The sequence below is a fragment of the Caretta caretta genome, chromosome 6 (assembly GCF_965140235.1).
Source record: "Caretta caretta isolate rCarCar2 chromosome 6, rCarCar1.hap1, whole genome shotgun sequence".
Lineage (NCBI taxonomy): Eukaryota > Metazoa > Chordata > Testudines > Cheloniidae > Caretta > Caretta caretta.
Genome location: NC_134211.1, coordinates 8,985,659 through 9,011,002, shown reverse-complemented (window position 1 = coordinate 9,011,002; position 25,344 = coordinate 8,985,659). Strand labels below are relative to the sequence as shown.

At 50.4% G+C, this 25,344-nt stretch overlaps 1 protein-coding gene across 1 annotated transcript in view; it reads left to right on the top strand.

Moving 5' to 3' along the window:
• LOC142072634 (uncharacterized) overlaps positions 1-25,344 on the top strand; it is a 146,169-nt gene that overhangs the window by 108,803 nt on the left and 12,022 nt on the right. Inside the window, exons 30-31 of the mRNA XM_075130122.1 lie at positions 9,373-9,393; positions 17,178-17,198. Coding sequence (XP_074986223.1) covers positions 9,373-9,393; positions 17,178-17,198 — 42 coding nt within the window. The remainder of the gene's footprint in view (positions 1-9,372; positions 9,394-17,177; positions 17,199-25,344) is intronic.

Sequence of the window (25,344 nt, the reverse complement as noted above, 5' to 3'; positions counted from 1 at the left end):
ACATGCCCCTGCATGCTTCCATGAGTCATAGCAGAAGCCATTACCCTTATTCCAGCTAAAACGTCCACAGGAAAGTCTATCAGGTTGGGATAAGCTGCTTCTATGGCCCATTGTGTTTCTGAATGGGCTATCTGCTTAAATGGTCCATCCACAATGTGCTGGCTCGACTGGATGTAAACTACCTTGTGGGTGTTACCACAGGAGTAAACACATTTGAAATACAGGTGCATAGTCAATATTCATAACTTCAGCTACAACAATACTTCAGGCCTACAGGGAGGGTAATCATATTCAGCAAATCGTAACTTTTCCAGTGAAATGGTACATGACATACTTTGTATAAGATTGGTTGGAATTCTATAGCAGAGGTAGCAACAAAGACATACATTCCCTGAAGACTGACTTTTAATCAATAACATCACAGGGGCGTACAAAATTCCTTGCCCTTCCACTGGGTTGGTCAGGCTTAGTTGATGATTGTGTTTGTCCATGTCACTCAGCAGTTAGTGTACAGGGAACCCCTAGAAAGGGGTGGATCTGCTGAGATCTGCATGGGGGCAGCTGCCTGCAGGCCCAGGAGAGAAGTAAGAGTCCCTAGGTTGGAAGCACAGGCTGAAGGATTAGGAAGAGGCGCTGGGATCTCCTGGTGAGGGACAGAGACAGATACATCTGTTGACTGAGAGCCTGCACCAATAACCATGGATTAGTAGCCAGAGTGGGTGTCCATGGGCTCTTTGCTTGAGGAGCAGGGGACCATTGAGGAGAGACAGGGCCCTGCTCACCCTGACATGGTGAAGTAATGCATTGTTTATAATGGCCAGTGGGGGTGTAACGATTCTGGTTCTGGCAGGACCCAACTGAGAGTGCCAATTCAGGACAAATTGCTTAAAGCAGGGTAGTTACAGCCCAAGGCTGGGGTTTTTCCACCTCTAAGGCAAACCAAACCAGCGAGACAGAGAGGACTTTGGTTTTACTCTACTGGCTAACCGCAAGTCACACAAGCAATTCCCTTAGACACTCCAGTTTCCCAGTATCACCACGAGTGCCAGTCGTTATGTGGACGAATGGTTATGAAAACCAATACCCCAGTAAAAGAAAAGAGGTTCTCCTGATCCCAAAGGACCAAGCCCCAGACCCAGGTCAATATACAAATCAGATCTTACCCACAAATCACGCTGTTGCCAATCCTTTAGAATCTAAAATCTAAAGGTTTATTCATAAAAGGAAAAAGATATAGATGAGAGCAAGAATTGGTTAAATGGAATCAATTACATACAGTGAAGGCAAAGTTCTTGGTTCAGGCTTGCAGCAGTGATGGAATAAACTGCAGGTTCCGATCAAGTGTCTGGAGAACATCCACAGCTGGGATGCGTCTTTCAGTCCTTGGTTCAAAGCTTCAGTGTAGCAAAGTCCCTCTAGAGAATGAAGCAGGATTGAAGACAAGATGGAGATGAGGCATCAGCCTTTTATCGTCTTTTCCAAGGGTAAGAACACCTCTTTGTTCTTACTGTGGAAAAATTCCAGCAAAATGGAGTTTGGAGTCACATGGGCAAGTCCCTGCATACTTTGCTGAGTCACAAGGTGTATCTGCCTTCTCTCAATGGGTCAGCTGTATCGCTGATGGTCCTTAATGGGCCATCAAGCAGGCTAGGCAGAGCTGACACCAACTTGTCTGGGGTGTCACCCAGAAGCATAGCACAAGTTTGAAATACAGACAGCGTAGAGCCAATATTCATAACTTTAACTACAAAAATGATCCACACGTATAGACACCATAATCATAACCAGCAAACCATAAGCTTGTTTTAGACACCTGATTTGACCCCCTTTATACAAGATTTGGTGCCACTACAGGACCTTAGTTGCAAGCATGTTCTATATGTTACCAGTTCAAGCCAATAATGTGATGGGGGGGATACATCAGGGGAAGGAATGCCCACCAGAGGGTAGCGGGGATATGTTAGGCGGGTGACTTCCCAGTCGGGGAGGGGGAATGCAGCCGGGGGGATCAGGCATAGGTGTAGTTTGACTTCTATTTTGGGTGGGCAGGGGCCAGCGGGGCTCAAGCCAGCTCCGTAGGGTGGGGACTGGGGAGGGACAACCACCTCCACCCCCGACTCACCTCAGCAGGCCACCCGCCTGCCTGGGTTCTGTGTGGGGGCGCTACCAAAAAAGTATAACTCAAGGGGAGGGGGCGGGGGCTCAGCTCCAAAAGTTTGCAGGCAGCTCAGGGTGCAGGGGGAGAGGGGTAACCAGGGACTTTGTGTGGGCAGGGGCGTAGCTCAGGGTGCAGGGAGGGGATTGCTCAGGGTGCCGGGCCAGGATAGCTCAGGGCTCAGGGAAGGCGGGAGCTAGGGGCAGTTTGCCCAGAGGGCTCCCTGCGGTCTCTGTTCCTTGAGGGCTCTGCCAGCCAACTCTGCCCATGGCTTCTGCCCCCGGGGGAGCACCGGGCTCGGGGCTCTGGAATTCAGCCCTGCTGTTCCCGGCTTCAGCCCCTCCCATGTACCGGGTCACCACTGAGCTGGGGTCGGGGAACAGGAGGAGCCTGTCTGTACAGCTACCTCTGGGTCAGGGATGGGAGCTGCCCGCAGCTGCTACTGTCAGAACAAGCATTCAGGCTGGTGAGTGCTCTGCTCAGAGACAGAACACTGCCACCCTCACTCCCCCAACACACACACTGTCTCGCAGTCCCCAACACACACACAGTCCCTCTCTCACACTCCCCATCACACATACTGGCTCAGTCACACTCCCCCAACACAGAAACAGTCTGTCCCCGTCACACATTCCCCCACACACAGTCTCTCTCACACTCACAGTCTCTCTTTCATACACACTCTGTCTCACACACTCCCCCAACACACACACACTTCCCGCCAACATCCAGAAATATGTAAATAAATGGTATTCTATTATTGTTTAACAATGTGATTAAAACTGTGATTAATCACGACTACATTTTTTAATATCATGATTAATCACAATTAATATTTTTAAGTGTTTGACAGCCCTAGTTTAGATTAATCCAGTTTCTCTGCCTGGTTCATTTTGGCAGTTCCTCAACTCCTCCGAACTGGTCGTTCACTTTTCACACACTAAGGCAGCGTTTCCCAACTCGTGTGCCATGTCACCCTGGTGTGCCGTCAGGCCCGAACAGGTGTGCTGCAGAATTTTTAGAAAAGGTACATGTGAGAGCAAGGTGAGGAAAGTCACCTTCTGATTGGCTATCTGCCTCACTGCTCCTCCTCCTCTGGGGGTGGAGCAACCACTCAGAGCTCAATTTCCCTTCTCCCCCCATCCCTGCCTGTGTGATCAATGGGTTGGCTCCTCTACCCCTCCCCTTCCCTCCTGCAGCTGGCAGCCGGGGCGGGGGGAAGAGCCCCGGGAGCTCGAGGTGAGCCGTGACAGAGAGAAGGTGGGAACCACTGCACGAAGGAAGGATTTTCTTCATTATGACACTTTGCAGCCCTGTTTCTGTCTTGGGCACACCTGGGGCAGAAGAAGACGTGTCCTTTCCCTTTTTACTCGGCTCAGGACGCTCTTGCTTGGAGAGTGCATCTGCCACCACCTTTTCCTTTCCATTAATATGTACAAGTGCATGAATAGGACAGCAAGACACCCTCTTTCTTCCTTTCCTCCTTCCTTTCCAGGTGTTTTAAAACTTTCTCTGCAGCCCCTCTGAGTTTATTCTCTCTCTTTCTGTAACAGGCTGAAAGGCTTTTGTTTTCTCAGCTCTTCTACAGCCTCTCTCGCTTTGTTCTTGTTTAACTCCCCGCCCCCTCCCCCTCTTTATTTTCTCTACATTCTGTTACTAAATATTTAATATTCAAAAAAATAATAATTTTTCAGTCTTTAGTTAAAACTGAACCTAAATGCATAAACATAATTTTTGTCTAAAAAGACCTGTTAACATATTTCCAGCTTACCACTGTATTCCTCTTCCCCAATCTCATTTAAAATGTGTAAAAAGCCTATTTTCTTCTAACCTTTACAATGGCTCTAAATGTGAGAGACACACGCACACAAGCAGTCCTAATGTTCCCCATAAAAATATAAAATTCATTCAAAATGGCCATCAGACCTAAAGTGCACGGTCCAAAAATGAGAGTGGAGGGAAGGACACGGTCACAGCCTCATTAGGTGTCTGGTTTAGCGAGCATGGACAAGATGTTTAGTTCAGCAACCAAGGCACTTCCCAGAGTAAAAACATTGTTACTATGGCGTTATGGCTGAGGGGACATTGCTAATTCTAAGTAAATTACATTACCAGGGTGTCAGAGTAACAGCCGTGTTAGTCTGTATTCGCAAAAAGAACAGGAGACTTGTGGCACCTTAGAGACTAACCAATTTATTTGAGCATAAGCTTTCGTGAGCTAAGTGAGCTGTAGCTCACGAAAGCTTATGCTCAAATAAATTGGTTAGTCTCTAAGGTGCCACAAGTACTCCTTTTCTTATTACCAGGGTGTGGAAAGGATCCCAAAGCCAAGTGTTAAAAACCCCTGAAAACAGTCTAGGGTGGTACGCAGAGCACAACCCAGACATGGTAAAGTCTGGCAATGCACAGCCAGGGTGTGCAGAACAGATGAAAGCAGCAGAGCCTGAGAGGGAGAGAGAGAGAGAGTGTGCGTGCGTGCTTGGGCGGGCACAGGAGGGAAATGGCCTTTGCTCTCTCTCCTTCTCTCTTGCTTCTTTCTATTAAGCCCCTTTTGAAAAAATCACGAGGTCCCATCAATGTGAAGGTGCAAGATTCAAAGGACGCAGGGAACTAATACTGACAGTGCTGTGATGTTCCATAGCACAGAGCTGGAAGGCCAGTCACTCACTCTGCATGAAACCTGCTTCCTTCATATACCCCTCATCTCACCTGATTTTCCCTCTGTAGATGAGCAGTTCAGTTGAAAGCAGCCCACTGCTGTGTAAAACATGAGTGTTATAACTTCCTATCTGCCAATATCCACTCTACTAATGGCATAGTCTGATGATGAATGAATGGGGAAAGGGAAACTCAGACAGAGGAGATGGCCTGATGAGAACAAATACAATCAAATGGAAAGGGAGTGAGATGGAAAAGTATAAATTCTACACTTGTTGAGTGGGAGGGGAGCCTGTGAGATGCAGCGGGGGTGCTGTGATACAGCAGGGGGAGTGACTGTCCATCAGGGACTGAGGCGACACCGCAGTGGGAGTGGGGATACAGCTGGAGGAGAGGGGATTCAGTGGTTGCAGTGTCATCAATAGAGATTATATGGTTAACTTGTATTTTTGTCTTTAATTATATACAATGTTCAACAGAACAACCGAAGCAGAGTTGGAAACTTTGAGTGGAAAACTATTATTTGAATTCTGAGCGATGCAATTTACTCCTCACTCCCCACTCCTTCCCCAGACAACCCTGTGTCTCCTCTGTCCTGCCCTGGCTGTTGAGTTGACCTCATACCATTTCTAAGATAAATGCATTGGGGGACGGGGGAGTTGTCATTATTTACATGACTGAAAGTCTATCTATGAGATGGGCATAGAATCTCACAAAGTATTACCCAGTTCCAAAATGGCCGTCATCTCTCACTGTTTGCAAAGAGAGTGAAGCCAGGCTGCCTTGGAGGAGATGGTGGTGTCCTTTGCTTCTGGTAGACAGAGACACTTGGTACAAGGGACCTGTGTTTAAAATGTTCCAAATTATTCCAGAAGTGTCTCACCTAAAGTTTAGAAACCTCAAAAAACGTGATAAATCACAGGGAATAGGTTCATAAAACGGGGGATTACTTGAGAAAATGGAAAGGGGCAGAAACTTATGATCAGTTGGTAGATCTAATTGCTCAGGAGCAGTTCTTTGATGTCTGCTCTGGTGAGTTGAGGGCAGTGATGTGGGAAAAGTCCCAGAAACTGTGGAAAAGGCAGCCGCTGCCACTGATTTATACATGCAAGTGAGACCATCTACAGTGTGCAGGTCCCAAAGGGAAGGGCAAAAGCCTGGTGCGAAAGGGGGGCCCCGGTTTATTCCCGGGGAAAAAGGGAGGGACTAAGCACCCACCACCCCAGGACCAGTCAGCTCCTGATAACCCTAATTAACCCCAGCCCAAAGGGACGGCCCAAAATAGTGTTTCTTATGCGCATCCCTTGTTCACATGGAGAAACAATGCCCTAAGTATGGCAAGTCCCAATACAATTCCTGATCTGTCCAGGTTAATGTAGCAACCCTCGAATCAGCGCCTTCACTGGTGCCAGAGAAAAATCGAGTTAATTTTGTCAGTTCTGAGCTCCTGGAGGGGCACAAAGAGTTTATGAAATCAACCAAGGGAAATGGTAACGTGTGCTGGGGTGGAGAGACACTGCAGTATGGATTTCCTTAGTCAGGAGGGCTGTGGTTAAGGAGGGTGATATAATCCCAGGGGAGAAGGTAACACTCCTGGCCTTGGGAAAATTTATAACCACGGTTCCTTTAGCCTACATTGAATTAGAGGGGAAGGTTTAGGGGGTACCTTAAATGTCTGGGTTCTTAAGAATCTACCAGCCGATGTATTGGTGGGTAATGCCATATCACTGCCCAAAGCTGTGAGTATTGTGACCCTGGTAAGAGGGAATAGGTCCCACAGTTCCCAGAGATAAACGCAGAGCAGGGAGAGGCAGCTGAGAGGGGAGAAGAGACCCCTGCACCCTTATCACCAGAAAGTAGCAATGTGTCTCCAGAGGAGGGGGAGTCATGCCCCTTACCTGAGAGAGCTCTCAGTGCAAGCAAAAGCCCAATGGAGTTTGCTGCAGAGGAAAGTGTGACCCCCTCACTGGAAAGCAGAAGGGAGGCCAGCCACAGTAGCGCCCCAGAGAGAGAGAACAGGGGGAGGCTTTTTATAGATGAGGGAAGGATTTACAGGGGATCCCCAGTTGGGAAAAGCAGAAGTCCTGGGGAGTCCTACAGACAGTTGGTTGTGCCCTCACAGCAGCAGGCAGAGTTAATGTTACTACCACAATTGTCGTTTTGCTGGTCACCTGGAATAGAGGGTCCATGACAGGCTAAAGAAAAGTTTCTGTTGGCCCAGTATAAAAAATGAAGTAAATCAGTGGTAGCGGTGAGAGATGTCAGGTCCTGCCATGGAATCACTGGGTAACTGCCTCAGGAAGTGGCTGATGGCCCTTGTGATTTCTTCCACTGGCTCCCCTGCATACCATGAAATACTCCTCTGTCTTGGTGCTCAGGAATTCCTTCAGGGTGTCTGGCACCTGCAACTGCCCCCCAGTCCCTTGCCCAGCACCTGGAGGGGCAGGTTTTCAGAGGCATTTTCAGTGCTGTTTCCACACCCATCCCAGCGTCTGAGAATCTGACCTGCCCCCTGTGGGACCCGGCCTCCCCACACAAGGCTTGAGCTGCATGGCCTCTTGGCCCTCCTTTGAAAATCCTCCTGTTCCCTGTGGTTTGGGTCTTGATTGCCCAAGGGCCGCCTCAGTCCCCTAGTGACACTGTGGCAGGTGCAGTCAGTTCAGGTGCTCAGGCTAACAGCCCCTGGTTCGAATCAGGCTACTGGCCAAGTGCTTCCATGAGAGGCTCCAGACAACCCCTGGGCTCTGCCTGTCCTGAAACGCTGGAGTATAGGTTGCTCTGGCTTTCTCCCTACCATGCCCCCTAGGCTGAGAGGCCAGGGTCAGGTGGTTACACTGTCTATATGCCAGCAGCATCTTTCTGGAGGGCCACAAAGAACAGACCCCTTCAACTGAAGTTTCCTGTCCTTCCAAACAGTAGCTGAGGAGAGAGTTAAGCTGCTTAAAGAAGCTGGTAGGTAGCTGGGTGGGAAGCCTGGTAGCAAGATATTTTCAATAGTGGAGAGAAACCATTTGTTGTCATTCATGCTCCCAGCCAGCCAACAGGGAGGCCTTTGCAGTGCAACAGTTTTGATCAACTAGAGGAACAAGAGGGAATCCGTGAATATTGAAAGGTGTCCTTAACTGGGGATGGAGGTGAAGTGGCTGAAGGTTTGTTCTAAGGGCCATTGAATATGGCATTGGTATAGAGATACGAGATCCAGACATTTCCCATACTCCGTGATTACCCACAGGATACTTGGAAGAGAACTGGCCAGGTGGGAAAGAACTAAGGCTCTGGCTACACTACAGTACACTACACTACTCGACTCAGCTAGCGCAGATGCTCTAAGCCTACAGGAGAAAACTCTCCAGTCAATGTAATTACTCCAGCCCCCGCAAGTGGCAGTAGCTATGTTGGCAGGAGAAGCTCTCCCTCTGACATTGCTTTTCCAAACTGGCACAAAGGTCAGCGGGATTCACGTCGCTCCAGAGTGGCTTACTCACACCCCTGAGCAACATAACAGATTGACCAGAGCTGTAGTGTGCTTATCGCCTCTGTCACCTGCACATAGTATGAATTTATCTCCTTGCAGCCACATTCACCAGGTCCATGTCCAAGTCCACGTCACCTCTCGTAAGTGAAGGGGTTGATCTGGCAGTTGTTATATAATAATGGCTGGTTTGATAGGGGTCCACGTGAGGAACACTTGCATAGCCATGACACACAGTTTGTATTTGAGTCTAACGCATCTGAATCTATAACCAATATTGCATACTTTGGGGCTGTGTAACAGGATGCACTCACCCCTCACGAGCGCCCCCGGCCAAGTGCATGATCCTGCATTCTCTTCTATGTTTTTTGGTGGCTCTTCAGTGACTCAGCCCTCCAGCCAAATCTCACACACACTGTATGTGAAAAATAAAACACACCCCTTCTGGGATACAAGTCCAACGGGGGGCCTTTCTCGGGGTCCCGCTCTGGAAGACAGCGGTGCTGCAGAGCTCCTTCCCTGGAGGCAATGCCTTCACCCTCTCAGGGCCTTTCTGGCTCCAGCTCTTCAGCTGGGTCATAATAGCTCAGGTCCCCTTCTGGGGCACCTCAAAGTCCAGGCCTTCCCCCCTGCAGTGGCTAAAAGGGGTTGGGGGGACCCAGGCCCACCCACTACTCTGGGTCCCAGCCCAGGGACCCTATAGCTAGCAGCTGTCTGCTGCGTCCATTCATTTAGGTCCCACAGCTGCTTTAATTCCCTGGGCCACTTCCGCACAGCCTTGTGCCATCTCTGCCCTTATCTCAGGGCTCTGCCCTGCTTGTCGGGAGCTCTCCACACTGAGCTGCCCGTGGAATTGCTACTCTGCCAACCAGGCAGTCTACACTCCTTGAGCTCTGCACAGCAACTGCGTGATTCTCTGTTCTTCAGCTTCTTTTATATGGCCCTCCTGACTCTGACTGGCTGCAGCCACTCTAACCTGCTTGGAGGATCTCTCTACTGGTCTTTATTCTGGAGCGGGGTGTGGCAGAACCACAAGGCCTCCAGCAGGGGTATAACTGTGTCCTTTGTCTCCTCTTTTGCCTTCTAGGGACAAGCATTACTGGAACAGGTATGTAACTGGGCCTGGGCTGGGATTGTGTGGTTAGCAGGGGGATGGCACAGGCACAAGTAGCAGAGGGCCGGGTACACGCTGGGGCCCTGCTCATTGCCTCCAGCCCCAGGCTGACTCCCGTCTCGACCTTCCTGTCTCTCTGTCCTTATTCGTCACCCCAGCAGAGGGGATCTCCCCTATAACCATCCCTTTGACCCTTCCCCACTGATCACCATGGTAGGACTGGGGGTCGTGACCTCCAGCTGGAGAAGCCCTGGGCTACAGTGAGCCTGGTAGGAGCTGACACCCCTGGTACTAAACACAGTGTCACAGTCTCAGAATGACCCTTTGCCCGCGGTGCTTTCCCCTGCCCTGCCAGAGCCCAGGCCCTTTCCTCCTTCCAGCAGCCTCACCCCACCATGGACTTGGGGAAAAATGTTCATTGGCTCAATATACAAAACGAAGGAAAGGAATTCTGCAGGACGTGTGACCTGTGTCAAAAGCCGAAAAAGCCTGTAGGTCTCCACAAGTCTCCTTTGCATCATCTACCAGTAATCAAAGAAGCATGTTCAGGGTCGCTCTAGATATCATGGGGCCCTTTCCCAGGCCAACTCAGAGAGGAAAAAGATTTATATTTGTGGGGGTGGATTGTGCCACCAGGTATCCAGAGGTAATTGCTCTGTCTAACGTGGAAACTGAAAACATTTCTGAGGTGCTGTTCTCCATGTTCAGCAGGGTGAGCTTTCCAAATGAGATCTTCCCAGAACAGGGTTGAATTTCATGTCCCAGCTATTGAGTGATTATGGAGGACGTGTGGGGTAAAACAGCTCAAAACTGTCCCATACTACTCAGAAACCAGTGGTTTAGTTGAGATGACCAATGGGACACTAACATCAATGCTGAGAACGTATGCAACGTATGCTGAGAACAAGAAATCAAGTGCCTGGGATATTATGTTACCCTCGCTGTTATTTGCTTACTGGGTGGAGCCCCAAGTGTCCAAGTTGACCTCCTGCATGGGAGAAAGGTCAGAGGTCCCTGATCTCATCAGGGATTCCTTGGAGGGTGGCACGGAAGCAGAGGGGGAATCAGTTGCGGAATATGTGGAGAGATTCAGAGAGGATTCAAAATCCATGATGGGGATAGTGCAGCAAAACCTCCATAAAGCCAAGCAGCTCAGAGAGAATGGTATGATCATAATACAGTAGAACCCTGTTTATTTATCCCTCCATTATCCGGCTCTCTGTATTAACCGAACAACCACTGCACACAGGTCCAGAAGCTGGCAAGCTCTCCTGTGGCTACTAGATGGCGCCACAGCCTCACACTTTCCCATTATCCGAATTATCTGTATTTTTGCAAAAGGAAAAGGAGGACTTGTGGCACCTTAGAGACGAACAAATTTATTTGAGCATAAGTTTTCGCGAGCTACAGCTCACTTCATCGGATGTAGCTCACGAAAACTTATGCTCAAATAAATTTGTTCGTCTCTAAGGTGCCACAAGTACTCCTTTTCTTTTTGCGAATACAGACTAACACGGCTGCTACTCTGAAACCTGAATTTTTGGTTATCCAATCCTGCCCCAGTCCCAGTTACAGGGCTGGCTCTCGGTTTTTTGCCGCCCCAGACAAAAAAATTTTTGGCTGACCTCCACCCCAGCCCTGGGCTCTCCCCCCACAAGTGCCCTCCCCCACCCGCACCCCCTGCCACCCCAGCCCTGGGCTCCCCCCTCGCCTCCAGTCGGTCTGGCGCTGGCAGGGTCAGGGTAAGCAGCCTCTGCCTCAGCCCAGGGTCCCTCCAGCCAGGGCTCCCGCCTCCAGGACCGGCCGGGACCCGGGAGGGCAGAGCCGGGGGACCACCCTGGCAGGGGGCTGAGGAGCTGGGGCAGGGCAGCCCCAGAGGGAGCGGAGCTCCGGAGAGTGGGACACAGGCCCTGCACGGCAGTGCCCCGCCCTCTATGCCCCCACTGCTGCTGCTGCTTCTGGCCGCCCTGCTGCAGTCCCTGGGCGGCTCAGGCCGCTTTGCCCAGCCCCGGCCGCGGCACTAGGGGGCCTCCGCCCTGTGGCACCTGCAGGTGGCTCCGTGTGCCCTGCGGGGCGGCCCCAGCCCGAGTGCCCCTGCTCGGAGCCTGCCCGGCCCAGCCACAAGGTGCGGGCGCTGCTCCCCCGCGGCGTGAACCGCAGCGGCCTCAGGGCGCCCCCCCGCGCATGATGCGCTGCTGCTGCCGCCAGGGCCAGCTCTAGGCTTTTGCCGCCCGAAGCAAAAAAAAAAAAAAAAATGATGGCCGGACCGCCGCCCCTGAAAACGTGCCGCCCCAAGCACGTGCTTTGTTTGCTGGTGCCTAGAGCCGGCCCTGCCAGTTAAATCAGATAAAGGGGGTTCTGCTGTCCTGAGGAGCGATCATTTGATGCAGCTGATCTGCTGCTGGTGTTACTCCTTGGAGAAAAGTACAAACTGCAAAACTGATGGGAAGGGCCTTCTGAGGTGATAGAGAGGGGCCACGCTGTTACCTGCAATGTACAAAGGCCCCGCAGCAGCGTTGCACCTCGGACTGTGCATATAAACAGGTTAAAAGTGTATCACAATAGTGAAGCCATTGTCAAGATGATACACTGTGCAGAGGACTGTAAGACAGCCCCTCTCACTGATTTGATTCCTGAATGCCATAGGGATATCCCACCAGGGAGCACTGAAGTGTGTGAATTGTTCACCCTAACTGAAAAGAGGGAGGTTATGGCTCTGCTGCAGAGTCACCGGCAGGTATTGTTGAGTAGGCCGGGCCTGATTCACAAGATAGTCCCTAAGTTTTACATTGTGGGATCACAACCTGCAGAGCACACCAGGCAACGGATGAAATGCAGCAGTAAGCTCATAAGGGGATGGCAAGCATGCTGCTCATGGGAATAATTAAAGAGTCAAACAGTCTCTGGGCATGTTCAGTTGTTATGGATCCCAAGAAATATGGAGCCATAAGGATTTGTGTTGGTTACAGAAAATGTAACACTGTCATGGCTCCTGATACATACCCTATGCCCAGAATTGATGACGTGCTAGACACTTTAGCCAGGGCAAAGTTCCTGATCACCTTGGATTTGATAAAGTGCCAGGCTCTGGCTCCAGGCAGCCAGGCCTGGTCGTTGGCGTGGTGGTCGGGATCGGGCTGAGAGTGGCAGTGACACAGGGGTCTGGGGACAGACTGTGGGTCAGAACTGAGGTCAGAGTCCATGGAGAAGCCAAATCAGGAGCGTAGTCAGAGTCCAGCCGCAGGCCAAAGGTCAAAGCCGGGCTGGAGTCATTCCAGGGTTCTGGGGGTAAGCAGGGATGGAGCGGGTCAGTAGCAGGGCTGGAGCAAGGCCAGAGTAGGGCACGGACAAGGCCGGAGTGGGCTGGAAGAAGGCAACAACATTGTGAGGCAGCAGGAGGGTTTGTCGCCAGGTGATGCTGTTGCACACACTAACTGGTAGCTCAGGCAGGATCAGTGAAATACCTGTGGCTGGGAGTCACCTGACCTGGGCCCTGCTCAGGGATAGGCGGCTGCAGCGTGCCCCGGGGGCTGAGTCACTGCTGGAGGGTGAGTCACGGCAGCTGAGTGAGCAGCCCTGGTCTGACAAATTCCCTTAGAAAGCGAAGCACAGAAAAAAATCCACCTTCATACCTGATTTGGGACTTTATGAATGTCAAGTGTTGCCCTTTGGGTTAATTAATGCAGGAGCCACATTTCAGAGGCTTGTTAACAGTTGTTAGTGGGGTCACAGGACTTTGCTGGAGCTCACATAGATGATGTTGCTCTCTTCAGCAATTCCTGCTCAGCTCATAACAATCAGGGCCGGCCCTAGGGGTGGGCGACGTGGTCACGGGGTGCCGTCCGAGTGACAGTAGCTGGCAGGCCTGGGCTGCCAGAATGGGGGTGAGTGCGGGCGGGCCTGGGGCGGGAGCCTCTGCCCAGCCAGGTGGGGAGCGGGCGATGCCATGCGGAGCTGCCACACCTCCGGGGAGCCCTCTCCATGCCCTCCAGGCAGCACTAGGGCAGAACCGCGCTCCCCACTCTCGCCATCCCTCCTCCCCTGAGGGCCACACGCCGAGCCAGGCTCTCTCTGCAGCCTCCCATGGAAGCTGGTGGCTACTGCTGCTGGAGCAGCCGCACCATGGAGGGCGGCCAGTCGGCACTGCCAGCTTGCTGCTCTTCAGTGCCGGGCTGCTGGGGAACTCGCTACCTTCCTGCTGGGCCAGCACCAGCTGCAGGGGGCTCCTGCCTTCTCCCTGCGGGTGAGCAGGCTGTCGGTCACTGACCTGCTGGGCAAGGGCCTGCTCCGCCCCATGGTGCTGGTCGCTACGCGCACAGCTGGAGCCTCAGCGACCTGGGCTGGGGAGCAGCGGTGGGGTGGGGGGAGCCGGGCAGCCTGTGCCAGCTCTTCACCTTCCTCACGGACTTCTTCAGGCTGCCCCCAGGCTGCTGCTGCTGGCCATGGCCCTGGAGTGCTTGTTCCCCTGGGCCCCCCCTGACTTCTACCAGCCCCACATCAGCCACCACTCGGTTGCCACTGCTGGTCCTGGCTGCCATCGTGCTCTGTGCCCCCTTCTGCGCCCTGCCACTGCTGGGCTCCGCACCCCCGTGCAGTACGGCCCGGGCACCTGGTGCTTCATCCGCACGGCCAGCAGTGTCACCGCCGTGCTGGGCTGCTCTGTGCTCAACGTGGGCCTGCTGTGTTTGCTGGTGCTGGCCCCCCGTGCGCAGCCTCGACCGCGTGGACCCTGGCTGCAGGGCAGGAGCTGCCCGGTGGCGGGCCAGGCACAGCGCCCCCCACAGAGCAGAGCACATGATGCAGCTGGATCCCCTCCTCCTGCTGGCCCACGGACTTGTGTTTTTCCCCAGTGGATGCTCCACTCCCGCTCCACCACGAGGCCCCGCCCTCGCTCCACCTCTTCCCGACCCCACTCTGCCCCCTCATCCGAGGCCCCCCAGCCCACCCACCACTCACTCCTCTCCACCTCCTCTCCTGAAACACTCCCCCCCGCCCACTGCACACTCTCTGCCTCCTCCCCCGAGCACCTCCCACCAGCCGCTCGCTGGTCGGTGTCCAGCCCCGGGCGCCGTCAAACAGCTCTGGCTGGTGGGTGCTGTCAGAGAAACCTGTTCTGGCCAGTCCAGACTTGGACAAAGTCTTGGCTCTGTTCACTGGTGCAGGTAACACAGGTCTGGGGGCCTTGCTAACGCCAGCTGGTGAAGGCAATAAAAAGCATCCTGCTGCTTTAGTAAAAAAAAACTGACGCCCAGTGAACGAAATGACGGTGTCACAGACAAAGAACATTACGTGGCTGTGTGGGCAGCCCGGCAGCTACGGCCTCCCCCGTTCAGCAGAGAATTCAGGGGTCTACCAGCCCCTGCTCCAGAACAAAGGCACCGACTCCAGACTGCGACACTGGAGTGCGGAGCTTGAAGAATATGACACCAGACAAGAGGGTTCTGAGCCAATTCATGCAGATCAGCCAGTGGCTGACCCTGCTGCATCCATGTAGCGTGTGAGGTGTGATTCAGGGAGCTTTTGGTGCCAAATGACGGAGGGCACAGCGCGTGCAGAGGGTTTTACAGGGACCTTCTGGGTCAAGTCTCTACATTATTGTTCACCAAAGGGTGGCATGTGAGGTCTGTTACCGACAGCAGGTGGCCCTCTAGCCGTCATCATCACTGCAAAATGTAGGTAGGGATCATAGTTAGGGAATTATGGATCTAGTCTGAAAATTATATTCTTGAGGATTTGGGATTAAGGCAGGTTGCCAGGAGGAAACAAATCACAGGAATGTACCCCCCAGGCAGGAAGTAACAGGCATCTATCTTCCTGTCTGGCCATGTGTGTACGTTGCATTCTATGCCTCACACCGTGTGCGTATTTGTGTACTGAGCCAGGTGCCAAGAGATTGTGATATCTACAAGAGAGGAAATCTACAGGAAGAACCAGTCAGAAGGGGAGTGTCCTGTTTATGAATAAAGACATAGGATTGTTCCAATAGACCTAAAAGTGCCCAGGAAGGGTCGATGGGGAAGCTGGGGAGAAGGTTACAATGAATAGAGGCAGGTGGTGGTCAGGGTCCTCTGTGTTGCAGTTGTTATTGTGGGTATAATTGTGTCCTGTGTCCCTTCTTTTGCCTTGAAGGGAGAACCATCATCTCAAGGGACGTCACTGGGACATAGCTGGGCATGGGCTGGGATTGTGTCATTCGCAGGGGGGATGAGCAGGCAGAATTAGGAGAAGGCCAAGTACACGCTTGGGCCCTGCTCATTTCCTCTAGCCTCAGGCTGGCTCCCATATCGACCTTCCTGTCTCTCTGTCCCTACTCATCACACCAGCAGAGAGGATCTCCCTTATAGCCCTCCCACCAACCATTACCCAGAGCAGCCAGCTGGAACCCCTCCACACTAATCACTGTGGCAAGACTGGAGCTCGTCATCACCCATAGCTGGAGAAACCCTGGAGTGAGACTGGTGGGGGCTTACACCCTGGTACTAAACACATTGTTAGTGTCTCTCTATGAACCTTCACCTACTGTGCTTTCCCCTGCCTTGCCCAAGCCCAGGCCCCTCCAGCACCCCCACCCCACAATGGGCCTGCAGGACAGGCTGTGGAGGGGTGAAGAGAGATGCACTTGTTGGATTTTAATGTTGTCAATATTTGCAGAGGGAGGGGGAGGAGGGGATAGAGGAAGGGGAGGGGGAAAGGGCCTGTGGAAGAGGGAATACAGGGAAGAGAAGAGACACAGGGAAAGGGAAGAGGAAACAGAAGGAGGGGAGGGGGGATAGCTCAGTGGTGTGAGCATTGGCCTGCTAAACCCAGCGTTGTGAGTTCAATCCTTGAGGGGGCCGTTTGGGATCTGGGGCAAATATTGGGGATTGGTCCTGCTTTGAGCAGGGGTTGGACTAGATGACCTCCTGAGGTCCCTTCCAACTCTGATATTCTATTCTAAGGAGAGGAGGAAGCATAGAGTGGGGAGGATGGAATACAGTGGGGGGGCACAGGGAGGAGGAAATGGAGAGAGGAGGATATAGGAACAGAGGGGAGGGGGCCACAGAGGGGCAAGAGGGAATGGAGGAACAAGAGGGGGCACGGGGAGAGGGAGAGGGGATTAGAGGGAGGACAGGGTGCAGGGGTAGGAGTAGGAAGGAAGAATGAGAGAAGAGGGCGATGAGGAAATCGAAGTCGGGGAGAGAGCTCAGGGAGAGGGAGGAGGGAATGGGGAGGGGAAAGAAGGAATAGAGTGAGACGGGGAAGGGGCAGAGGTAGGAGGGAATAGCAGGATGGGAAGGGGCATGGGAGGGGCAGGAGAGAAGAGAAGTAAGGGAGGGGGTACAGGGAGAGGGAATAGAAGGAGTCGGGATCTGGGATGGGGCAGGAGGGAATAGATGTAGGAGAGGAGACACAGGAAGGGGGAGGAGGGATTAAGGTGGAGGTGGGGGACATGGGGAGGCGGAGGATACAATACAGAGAGGGGAGAGGCCATGGAATTAAGAAGGAAGAAACAGAGGGAGGGGAGGCATCATGGAGGGGGCAGGAGGCATCCCAGGAACGGGAGGGGGCACAGGGAGAGGGCAGAGGGAATGGAGGAAGAGAAGGGGGCACAGAGAGGGACAGGAGGAAATAGGGAGCGGGGAAGTTATTTAGGGAAGAGCGGATAGAGGGAGGGTCGATGCGGAGGCTGGGGATAAGGGATGCAATGAATAGAGGCAGGGGGTGATCCAGAGGCTGCTGTTCTTGCAGTTGTTACTGTGGGTATAACTGTGTCCTTTGTCTCTTCTTTTGCCTTCTAGGAACCAGCATTACTGGAACAGGTACGTAGCTGGGCCTGGGCTGGGATTGTGTCATTAGCGGGGGGATGCGCAGGCAGAATTAGGAGAGGGCTGGGTACACGCTGGGGCCCTGCTCATTGCCTCCAGCCCCAGGCTGGCTCCCGTATCGACCTTCCTGTCTCTCTGTCCCTACTCATCACCCCAGCAGAGGGGATCTCCCCTATAACCATCCCATTGACCCTTCCCCACTGATCACCATGGTAGGACTGGGGGTTGTGACCCCCAGCTGGAGAAGCTTGGGCTGCAGAGAGACTGGTGGGAGCTTAGACAACTTTCAGCTCCTTCTCACTAGCCCATGCTCTGCTCTTAAAGGCACAGAACAGACTTTCATGAGAGTCTTTCTACCATTTTTAAAGACAAGGGCTAAAATCTTTATGTAAAAAAGGTTATTTGATTCCTGGTACAAAACTAAAAACAAATAAGAGTGTCTGCTAAATTTACATCAATTTTCTAAAAAAGGAAATTACACCCATGCTCCTTTTGGTTGGTGCTTTAAAAGTTTGTTGGTTAAAACTTTACTTGGTTTAACAGCACTGAGATTTTTAAGAGGTTAGGAAAGAAAGAGTGTGGAGGAGAAATAGCCCTCTCTTTGGTAAAATGTGTTGCTATCTGTTTTACATAGACTGGTTGGTTGGTCTTTTGAGGTAGCCTGTGTGGGTTTTGTGTTAAGTGTGTAAACCTCAACCTTTATCTCCAGTTTACATGTAGTAATTTTTAGAGCAGTTTTCCTGTAGGCCAAACTTTAAAAAGCAAGCTAGCACTAGTTTTTAAAAGGCTGGTGTATTTCTACAAACCCTTGTATGTTTTAGCCCAATCAACGAACAAAAGCCACACCTCTTGGGGCATTAGATGTCATATAATTGCATTTTCCTGAACCAGTCCTAAAGAATAGCTTGTGATTGGCAGGGCTGGATTAGCGCAGGGGCTTTGGGGGCTGCAGCCCAGAGCCCCGGGCTAAGAGGGGCCCCACAGGCCGGACGCAGCCTGCTGCTTCTTTTCATCCAGCCCTCGGCAAGAATCCATGCCGCAGACCAGACACCAGTCCCCAAGCCTCAGTGCCCCCTAACCCCCCACGTGGCTGGATCCACAAGCTCTGGCCTAGGCAAGGGGCGTTCAGGGAATCTCTGTGTGCTGCCCCTGCCCCCAGCACTGGCTCTGCAGCTCCCATTGGCCGGGAACAGTGGCCAATGGAAGCTGCGGGGGCAGCACCTGCAGACACGGGCAGCGTGCACCATGCAGAGCAGCCAGGCCCCTCCGCCAGACATGCTGGCCACCTCGAGGAGCAGACCAGCGTGGAGCCAGGGCAAGCGGGATCCTGCCTTAGCTCTGCCGACCAGGAGCCACCCGAGGCAAGCGCCTCCTGGCCAGAGCCTGCACCCCACACCCCCTCCTGCACCCCAACCTCCTACCCCAGCCCAAAGCCCCCTCCTGCACCCAAACTCCCTCCCAGACCCTGCACCTCCACCCCAACTCCCTGTCCCAGCCCTGAACTCTCTCCCGCACCTAAACTTGCACCTAGAGCCTTTACCCCGCACCTCCTGCCACACCCAACCCCCATCCCATCCCTGGCCCCACCCCAGAGCCCACCCCCTCTCACACCTCAATCCCCTGCCCTAGCCCTGAGCCCATTCCCGCACTCCAAACCCCCAGGGGCCCCATAAAATCTAATAGCCCCAGGTCCACAGGAGTGTTAATCCAGTCCTGGTGATTGGCTCAGCAAAGAGTTGTGGCTTGTCCAAGGCTGACTGCCCTGGAATTACTGACATTTGAATAGTGACAGGTTTCAGAGGGGTAGCTGTGTTAGTCTGTATCAGCAAAAACAATAAGGAGTCCTTGTGGCACCTTAGAGGCTAACAAATTTATTTGAGCGTAAGAAAGCTTATGCTCAAATAAATTTGTTAGTCTCTAAGGTGCCACAAAGACTCCTCATTGTTTTGACATTTGAGTAGTGGCAGCTGCAGAGACAGCTGGTGGGAAGAGAGAAACAGCTTTTCTTCCTTACCTGTTTTGAACATTCTCTGCAGTCTCTAAGTTCATGGTCTCTTTCTGTAAATGCCTGAAAGTCTTTTTTGCTTTTCTCAGCTGTTCTGCATCCTCTCTCACTTTGGGTTTTGTTTAACCCACCCCCACTTTATTTTCCTCTAACCCACTGTGACTCATATTTAATGCCTCTATTTCAAAACACACATACAGTTATTCTCAGACTATATTTCAAAATAACCTAAATGCATAAAAATTATTGTTCTCTGAAAAGGCCTGTTAACAGATTTCTGCCTTAGCATTTTATTCCTCTGTTTACTAACATTTAAAACCTATAAAAAGCTTATTTTCTTCTGAAAAAAATAGTTTTTCCTTCTAACTTTTAAAATGGCTCCAACTGTGGACACACATGGAGAAGCAGTCCTAATCTTTGCTATAAAAATTATATTCTGTTTGGGGGACCCTCTTACTGATTTCATGACTGAATGCCATAGGGATATCCCACTAGAGAGCATGGAGGTATGTGAAGAGTTCACCCTAACTGAAAAGGCAGAGGTTATGACCAGAGCCCTGCAAATCCCCAGATATCTACTTTATGTCCTGTGACAAGATGAACAATGTTAGTATGGTGGGTGCTGGGCTTTTCTTGGCAGGGGACTAAGATGTCACCCTTTTCCCTTGCTCTTGGGGCACAGAGGGCCCCATTAATGACCCAGGAAGGTGGTAAAAGAGGGAAGCAGGGAAGGGGTCTGGGTTTGCTCCTCCCTCTGAGCCCCAGCCCCTCTCAACCCCTGTGGTTCTTACTCTCTTCCCCCTTGGGTGGGGTACCTGCAGTCCTTAGACACTGGGGGAAGGAGGACTCCCTTACTTCAGTTCTTTGGTCTTTCAAGTCTCATAGCACACCTCCAAGCTCCAATCCTCACTCCTTCTCTCTGACTTCCTGATGCCCCAGGGCGGGGGGTGTTATTAGGTTCCTGACAGGGCCTTAATTGACTGCAGGTGCTCCAATTAACCTGTAGCCACGCTCCCTAGTCTACAGGGAACTATGCCTTAATTAGCCTAGTGCTTATGTATTTCCCCTCGACCACTATCCCAGTGCTCCCTGGCCCTCCTGTATCACACTATACAGAGTTGTTGTCCTGGCAGTGCCAGCTGATTGCTCACCACTTCTTGGGGGCTGCTGCTGCTGTTGTGGGGAGAGGACTCTGCTGGTGTGACCACCCAGAGGGGAGGGCAAGGCCCCACTTTTCCCATTATCTTTGGGGCCTACCTTGGCTGGGTTGCTGCTGCTGCCCCCGGTAGTAGGGTACGGTCTGAGGGTGTTCCTTCTGGTATCCGCTCCAACTGTGACTAGGGTTGTTCCTCTCTCCTCCCTCCACCCGTTTTGTTCCAGCTTGCCCCTCCTCTCTGGCGGTCTGGGACTGCTCGTATTGATCAGCATAAGAAGCAAGACTTTCTGCTGAGTCCATTTTGTTATCCCATAAACACTGCTTTATATCATATATAAGACATGAGGCAGCTGAAGGGAATAGCTCAGACTTGCAGATGGAAGCAGGACTGCAGAATTCTGAGGGGAGACTGCTTGGTGAAGAAAATGGACAGTAGAAGCATGGGACTAAGAGAACCAGGCAGAGGAAAAAACAGGCTAGTGAAGGAGAAATAGAGCTCAAGAATAGGTTTGCAGAGTTGGAAAATGAAGAAGGGGCTGAGCAGGTAGTCACTGAAGGTGGAAGAGCAAGAAAGAAGAGAAGAGCAGCTAGTCCTATAGGAAAAGGGGAAGAGTCAATGGAGACTACACCAAATATGAGCCCCAGGAGGATACAGGATGGATTGAAGAGGATTACAAGGGAGAATAGGAATGGAAAGAACTTGCAGCCAGAGGGAACAGGGGATGGACCGGAGAATGGCATGGTCACCAGGAAAAGGCAGGTCTACGTGATCAGGGACTCTTTACTGAGAAGAATAGACAGGCCTGTAACCAGAGCTGATCCAGAGAATAGAAGGGTGTGCTGTCGTCCAGGTGCTAAGATACGGGATGTAGACCTGAGGTTGAAAAGGATCCTAAAGGGAGCGGGAAAGAATCCACTGATTACCCTTCATGAGGGAACAAATGATACCGGTAGATTCTCGCTGGAACGTATCAAGGGAGACTATGCCAGGCTAGGGAAGACGCTTAAGGAAATCGAGGCTCAGGTGATCTTCAGTGGGATTCTGCCTGTTCCTAGAGAAGGACAACAAAGGTGTGACAAGATTATGACTATCAACGCTTAAGGAAATCGATGGCTCAGGCAGTGGTGCTATAAGGAGGGCTTTGGGATGTATGGTCACTGGGAGGCATTCATGGACAGAGGACAGTTCTCTCGGGATGGACTTCATCTGAGTAGGGAAGGAAATAGACTTCTAGGATGGAGGCTGGCACAACTGATTAAGGGAGCTTTAAACTAGGAATCTGGGGGAGATGGTTGGGAGATGTCCAGGTAAACTCCATGCCGGATTTTAGCATTGAGAGGGAAGAAAACGAAGTAAGAAAGGATACAGCCGTGGGTTGGAGAATGTATATATGTAGGAAGGGCAGTGTGGATACCAGTCTAATAGGTCATACTGGCTGTAGAATGTCCATGCCTAATAGGGTACAGAATGTGAGCAAGGCCAAACAGCAAAAATTAAGATGTTTGTACACCAATGCGAGGAGTCTAGGTAACAAAATGGAGGAACTAGAGCTACTGGTGCAGGAAGTGAAACCAGATATTATAGGGATAACAGAAACATGGGGGAATAGTAGTTATGACTGGACTACAGGTATTGAAGGGTATGTGCTGTTTAGGAAAGATAGAAATAAAGGTAAAGATGGTGGAGTAGCATTGTATATCAATGATGAGGTAGAATGTAAAGAAATAAGAAGCGATGGAATGGATAAGACAGAGTCCGTCTGGGCAAAAATCACATTGGGGAAGAAAACTATTAGAGCCTTCCCTGGGATAGTGCTTGGGGTGTGCTGTAGACTGCCGGGATCTAATTTGGATATGGATAGAGCCCTCTTTAATGTTTTTAATGAAGTAAATACTAATGGAAACTGTGTGATCATGGGAGACTTTAACTTCCCAGATATAGACTGGAGGACGAGTGCTAGTAATAATAATAGGGCTCAGATTTTCCTAGATGCGATAGCTGATGGATTCCTTCATCAAGTAGTTGCTGAACCGACTAGAGGGGATGCCATTTTAGATTTGGTTTTGGTAAGTAGTGAGGACCTCATAGAAGAAATGGTTGTAGGGGATAATCTTGGCTCAAGTGATCATGAGCTAATTCAGTTTAAACTGAACGGAAGGATAAACAAAAATAAATCTGCAACTAGGGTTTTTGATTTCAAAAAGGGCTGACTTTCAAAAATTAAGGAAATTAGTTAGGGAGGTGGATTGGATTGAAGAACTTATGGATCTAAAGGCAGATGAGGCCTGGGATTACTTCAAGTCAAAGCTGCAGAAGCTATTGGAAGCCTGCATCCCAAGAAAGGGGGAAAAAATTCATAGGCAGGAGTTGTAGACCAAGCTGGATGAGCAAGCATCTCAGAGAGGTGATTAAGAAAAAGCAGAAAGCATACATGGAGTGGAAGATGGGAGGGATCAGCAAGGAAAGCTACCTTATTGAGGTCAGAACATGTAGGGATAAAGTGAGAAAGGCTAAAAGTCAAGTAGAGTTGGACCTTGCAAAGGGAATTAAAACCAATAGTAAAAAGTTCTATAGCCATATAAATAAGAAGAAAACAAAGAAAGAAGATGTGGAACTGCTAAACACTGAGGATGGAGTGGAGGTTAAGGATAATCTAGGCATGGCCCAATATCTAAACAAATACTTTGCCTCAGTCTTTAATAAGGCTAATGAGGATCTTAGGGATAATGGTAGCATGACAAATGGGAATGAGAATATGGAGGTAGATATTACCATTTCTGAGGTAGAAGCAAAACTCAAACAGCTTAATGGGACTAAATCGGGGGGCCCAGATAATCTTCATCCAAGAATATTAAAGGAATTGGCACATGAAATTACAAGCCCATTAGCAAGAATTTTTAATGAATCTGTAAACTCAGGGGTTGTACCATATGACTGGAGAATTGCTAACATAGTTCCTATTTTTAAGAAAAGGAAAAAATGTGATCTGGGTAACTACAGGCCTGTTAGTTTGCCTTCTGTAGTATGCAAGGTCTTGGAAAAAATTTTGAAGGCGAAAGTAGTTAAGGACATTGAGGTCAATGGTAAATGGGACAAAATACAACATGGTTTTACAAAAGGTAGATCATGCCAAACCAACCTGATCTCTTTCTTTGAGAAAGTAACAGATTTTTTAGACAAAGGAAACGCAGTGGATCTAATTTACCTAGATTTCAGTAAGGCATTTGATACCGTGCCACATGGGGAATTATTAGTTAAATTGGAAAAGATGGGGATCTATATGAAAATTGAAAGGTGGATAAGGAATTGGTTAAAGTGGAGACTACAGCGGGTCATACTGAAAGGTGAACTGTCAGACTGGAGAGAGGTTACCAGTGGAGTTCCTCAGGGATCGGTTTTGGGACCAATCTTTCTATTACTGACCTCGGCACAAAAAGTGGGAGTGTGCTAATAAAGTTCGCGGATGATACAAAGCTGGGAGGTATTGCCAATTTAGAGAAGGACCGGGATATCATAAAGGAGGATCTGGATGACCTTGTAAACTGGAGTAATAGTAATAGGATGAAATTTAATAGTGGGAAGTGTAAGGTCATGCATTTAGGGATTAATAACAAGAATTTTAGATATAAGCTAGGGACGCATCAATTAGAAGTAATGGAGGAGGAGAAGGATCTTGTAGTATTGGTTGACCACAGGATGACTATGAGCCACCAATGTGATATGGCCGTGAAAAAAGCTAATGCAGTCTTGGGATGCATTAGGCGAGGTATTTCCAGTAGAGATAAGGAGGTGTTAGTACCGTTATACAAGGCACTGGTGAGACCTCATCTGGAATACTGTGTGCAGTTCTGGTCTCCCATGTTTAAGAAGAATGAATTCAAACTGGAACAGGTACAGAGAAGGGCTACTAGGATGATCCGAGGAATGGAAAACTTGTCTTATGAAAGGAGACTCAAGGAGCTTGGCTTGTTTAGCCTAACTAAAAGAAGGTTGAGGGGAGATATGATTGCTCTCTATAAATATATCAGAGGGATTAATACCAGAGAGGGAGAGGAATTATTTAAGCTCAATACCAATGTGGACACAAGAACAAATGGATATAAACTGTCCATTGGGAAGTTTAGACTTGAAATTAGACGAAGGTTTCTAACCATCAGAGGAGTGAAGTTCTGGAATAGCCTTCCAAGGGAAGCAAAAGACCTATCTGGCTTCAAGATTAAACTCGATAAGTTTATGGAGGAGATGGTATGATGTGATAACATGATTTTGGCAATTAATTGATCTTTAAATATTCATGGTAAATAGGCCCAATGGCTTGTGATGGGATGTTAGATAGGGTGGGATCTGAGTTACTACAGAGAATTCTTTCCTGGGTATCTGGCTGGTGAGTCTTGCCCACATGCTCAGGGTTCAGCTGACTGCCATATTTGGGGTCAAGAAGGAATTTTCCTCCTGGGAAGACTGGAAGAGTCCCTGGGGGTTTTTCGCCTTCCTCTGTAGCATGGGGCACAGGTCACTTGCTGGAGGATTCTCTGCACTTGAAGTCTTTAAACCATGATTTGAGGACTTCAAGAGCTCAGACATAGGTGAGAGGTTTATTGCAGGAGTGGGTGGGTGAGATTATGTGGCCTGCATTGTGCAGGAGGTCAGACTAGATGATCATAATGGTCCCTTCTGACCTTAATGTCTATGAGCCTATGAGTCTGTATCCTCCTTGGACATATTCAGGAATTGCTCCTGTGTCATCAAATCACACACTTCTCAAAGCTAGTTTCACCCCTTCCTTTGACCAATTTATCTAACAGATCCTTCATCTGATTTACATAAACTACATTACTTAGTCCAGGCCCTCTCTTAAGGAATCTAAATTTTACTCTGTAAATTTCAGGTGTACCTTGAAATTGCTTTAAAACCAAATCCTTGAATTTATTATAGTCAGAAGCCTTATCAATAGGCATCTTATTGAATATGTTCAGAA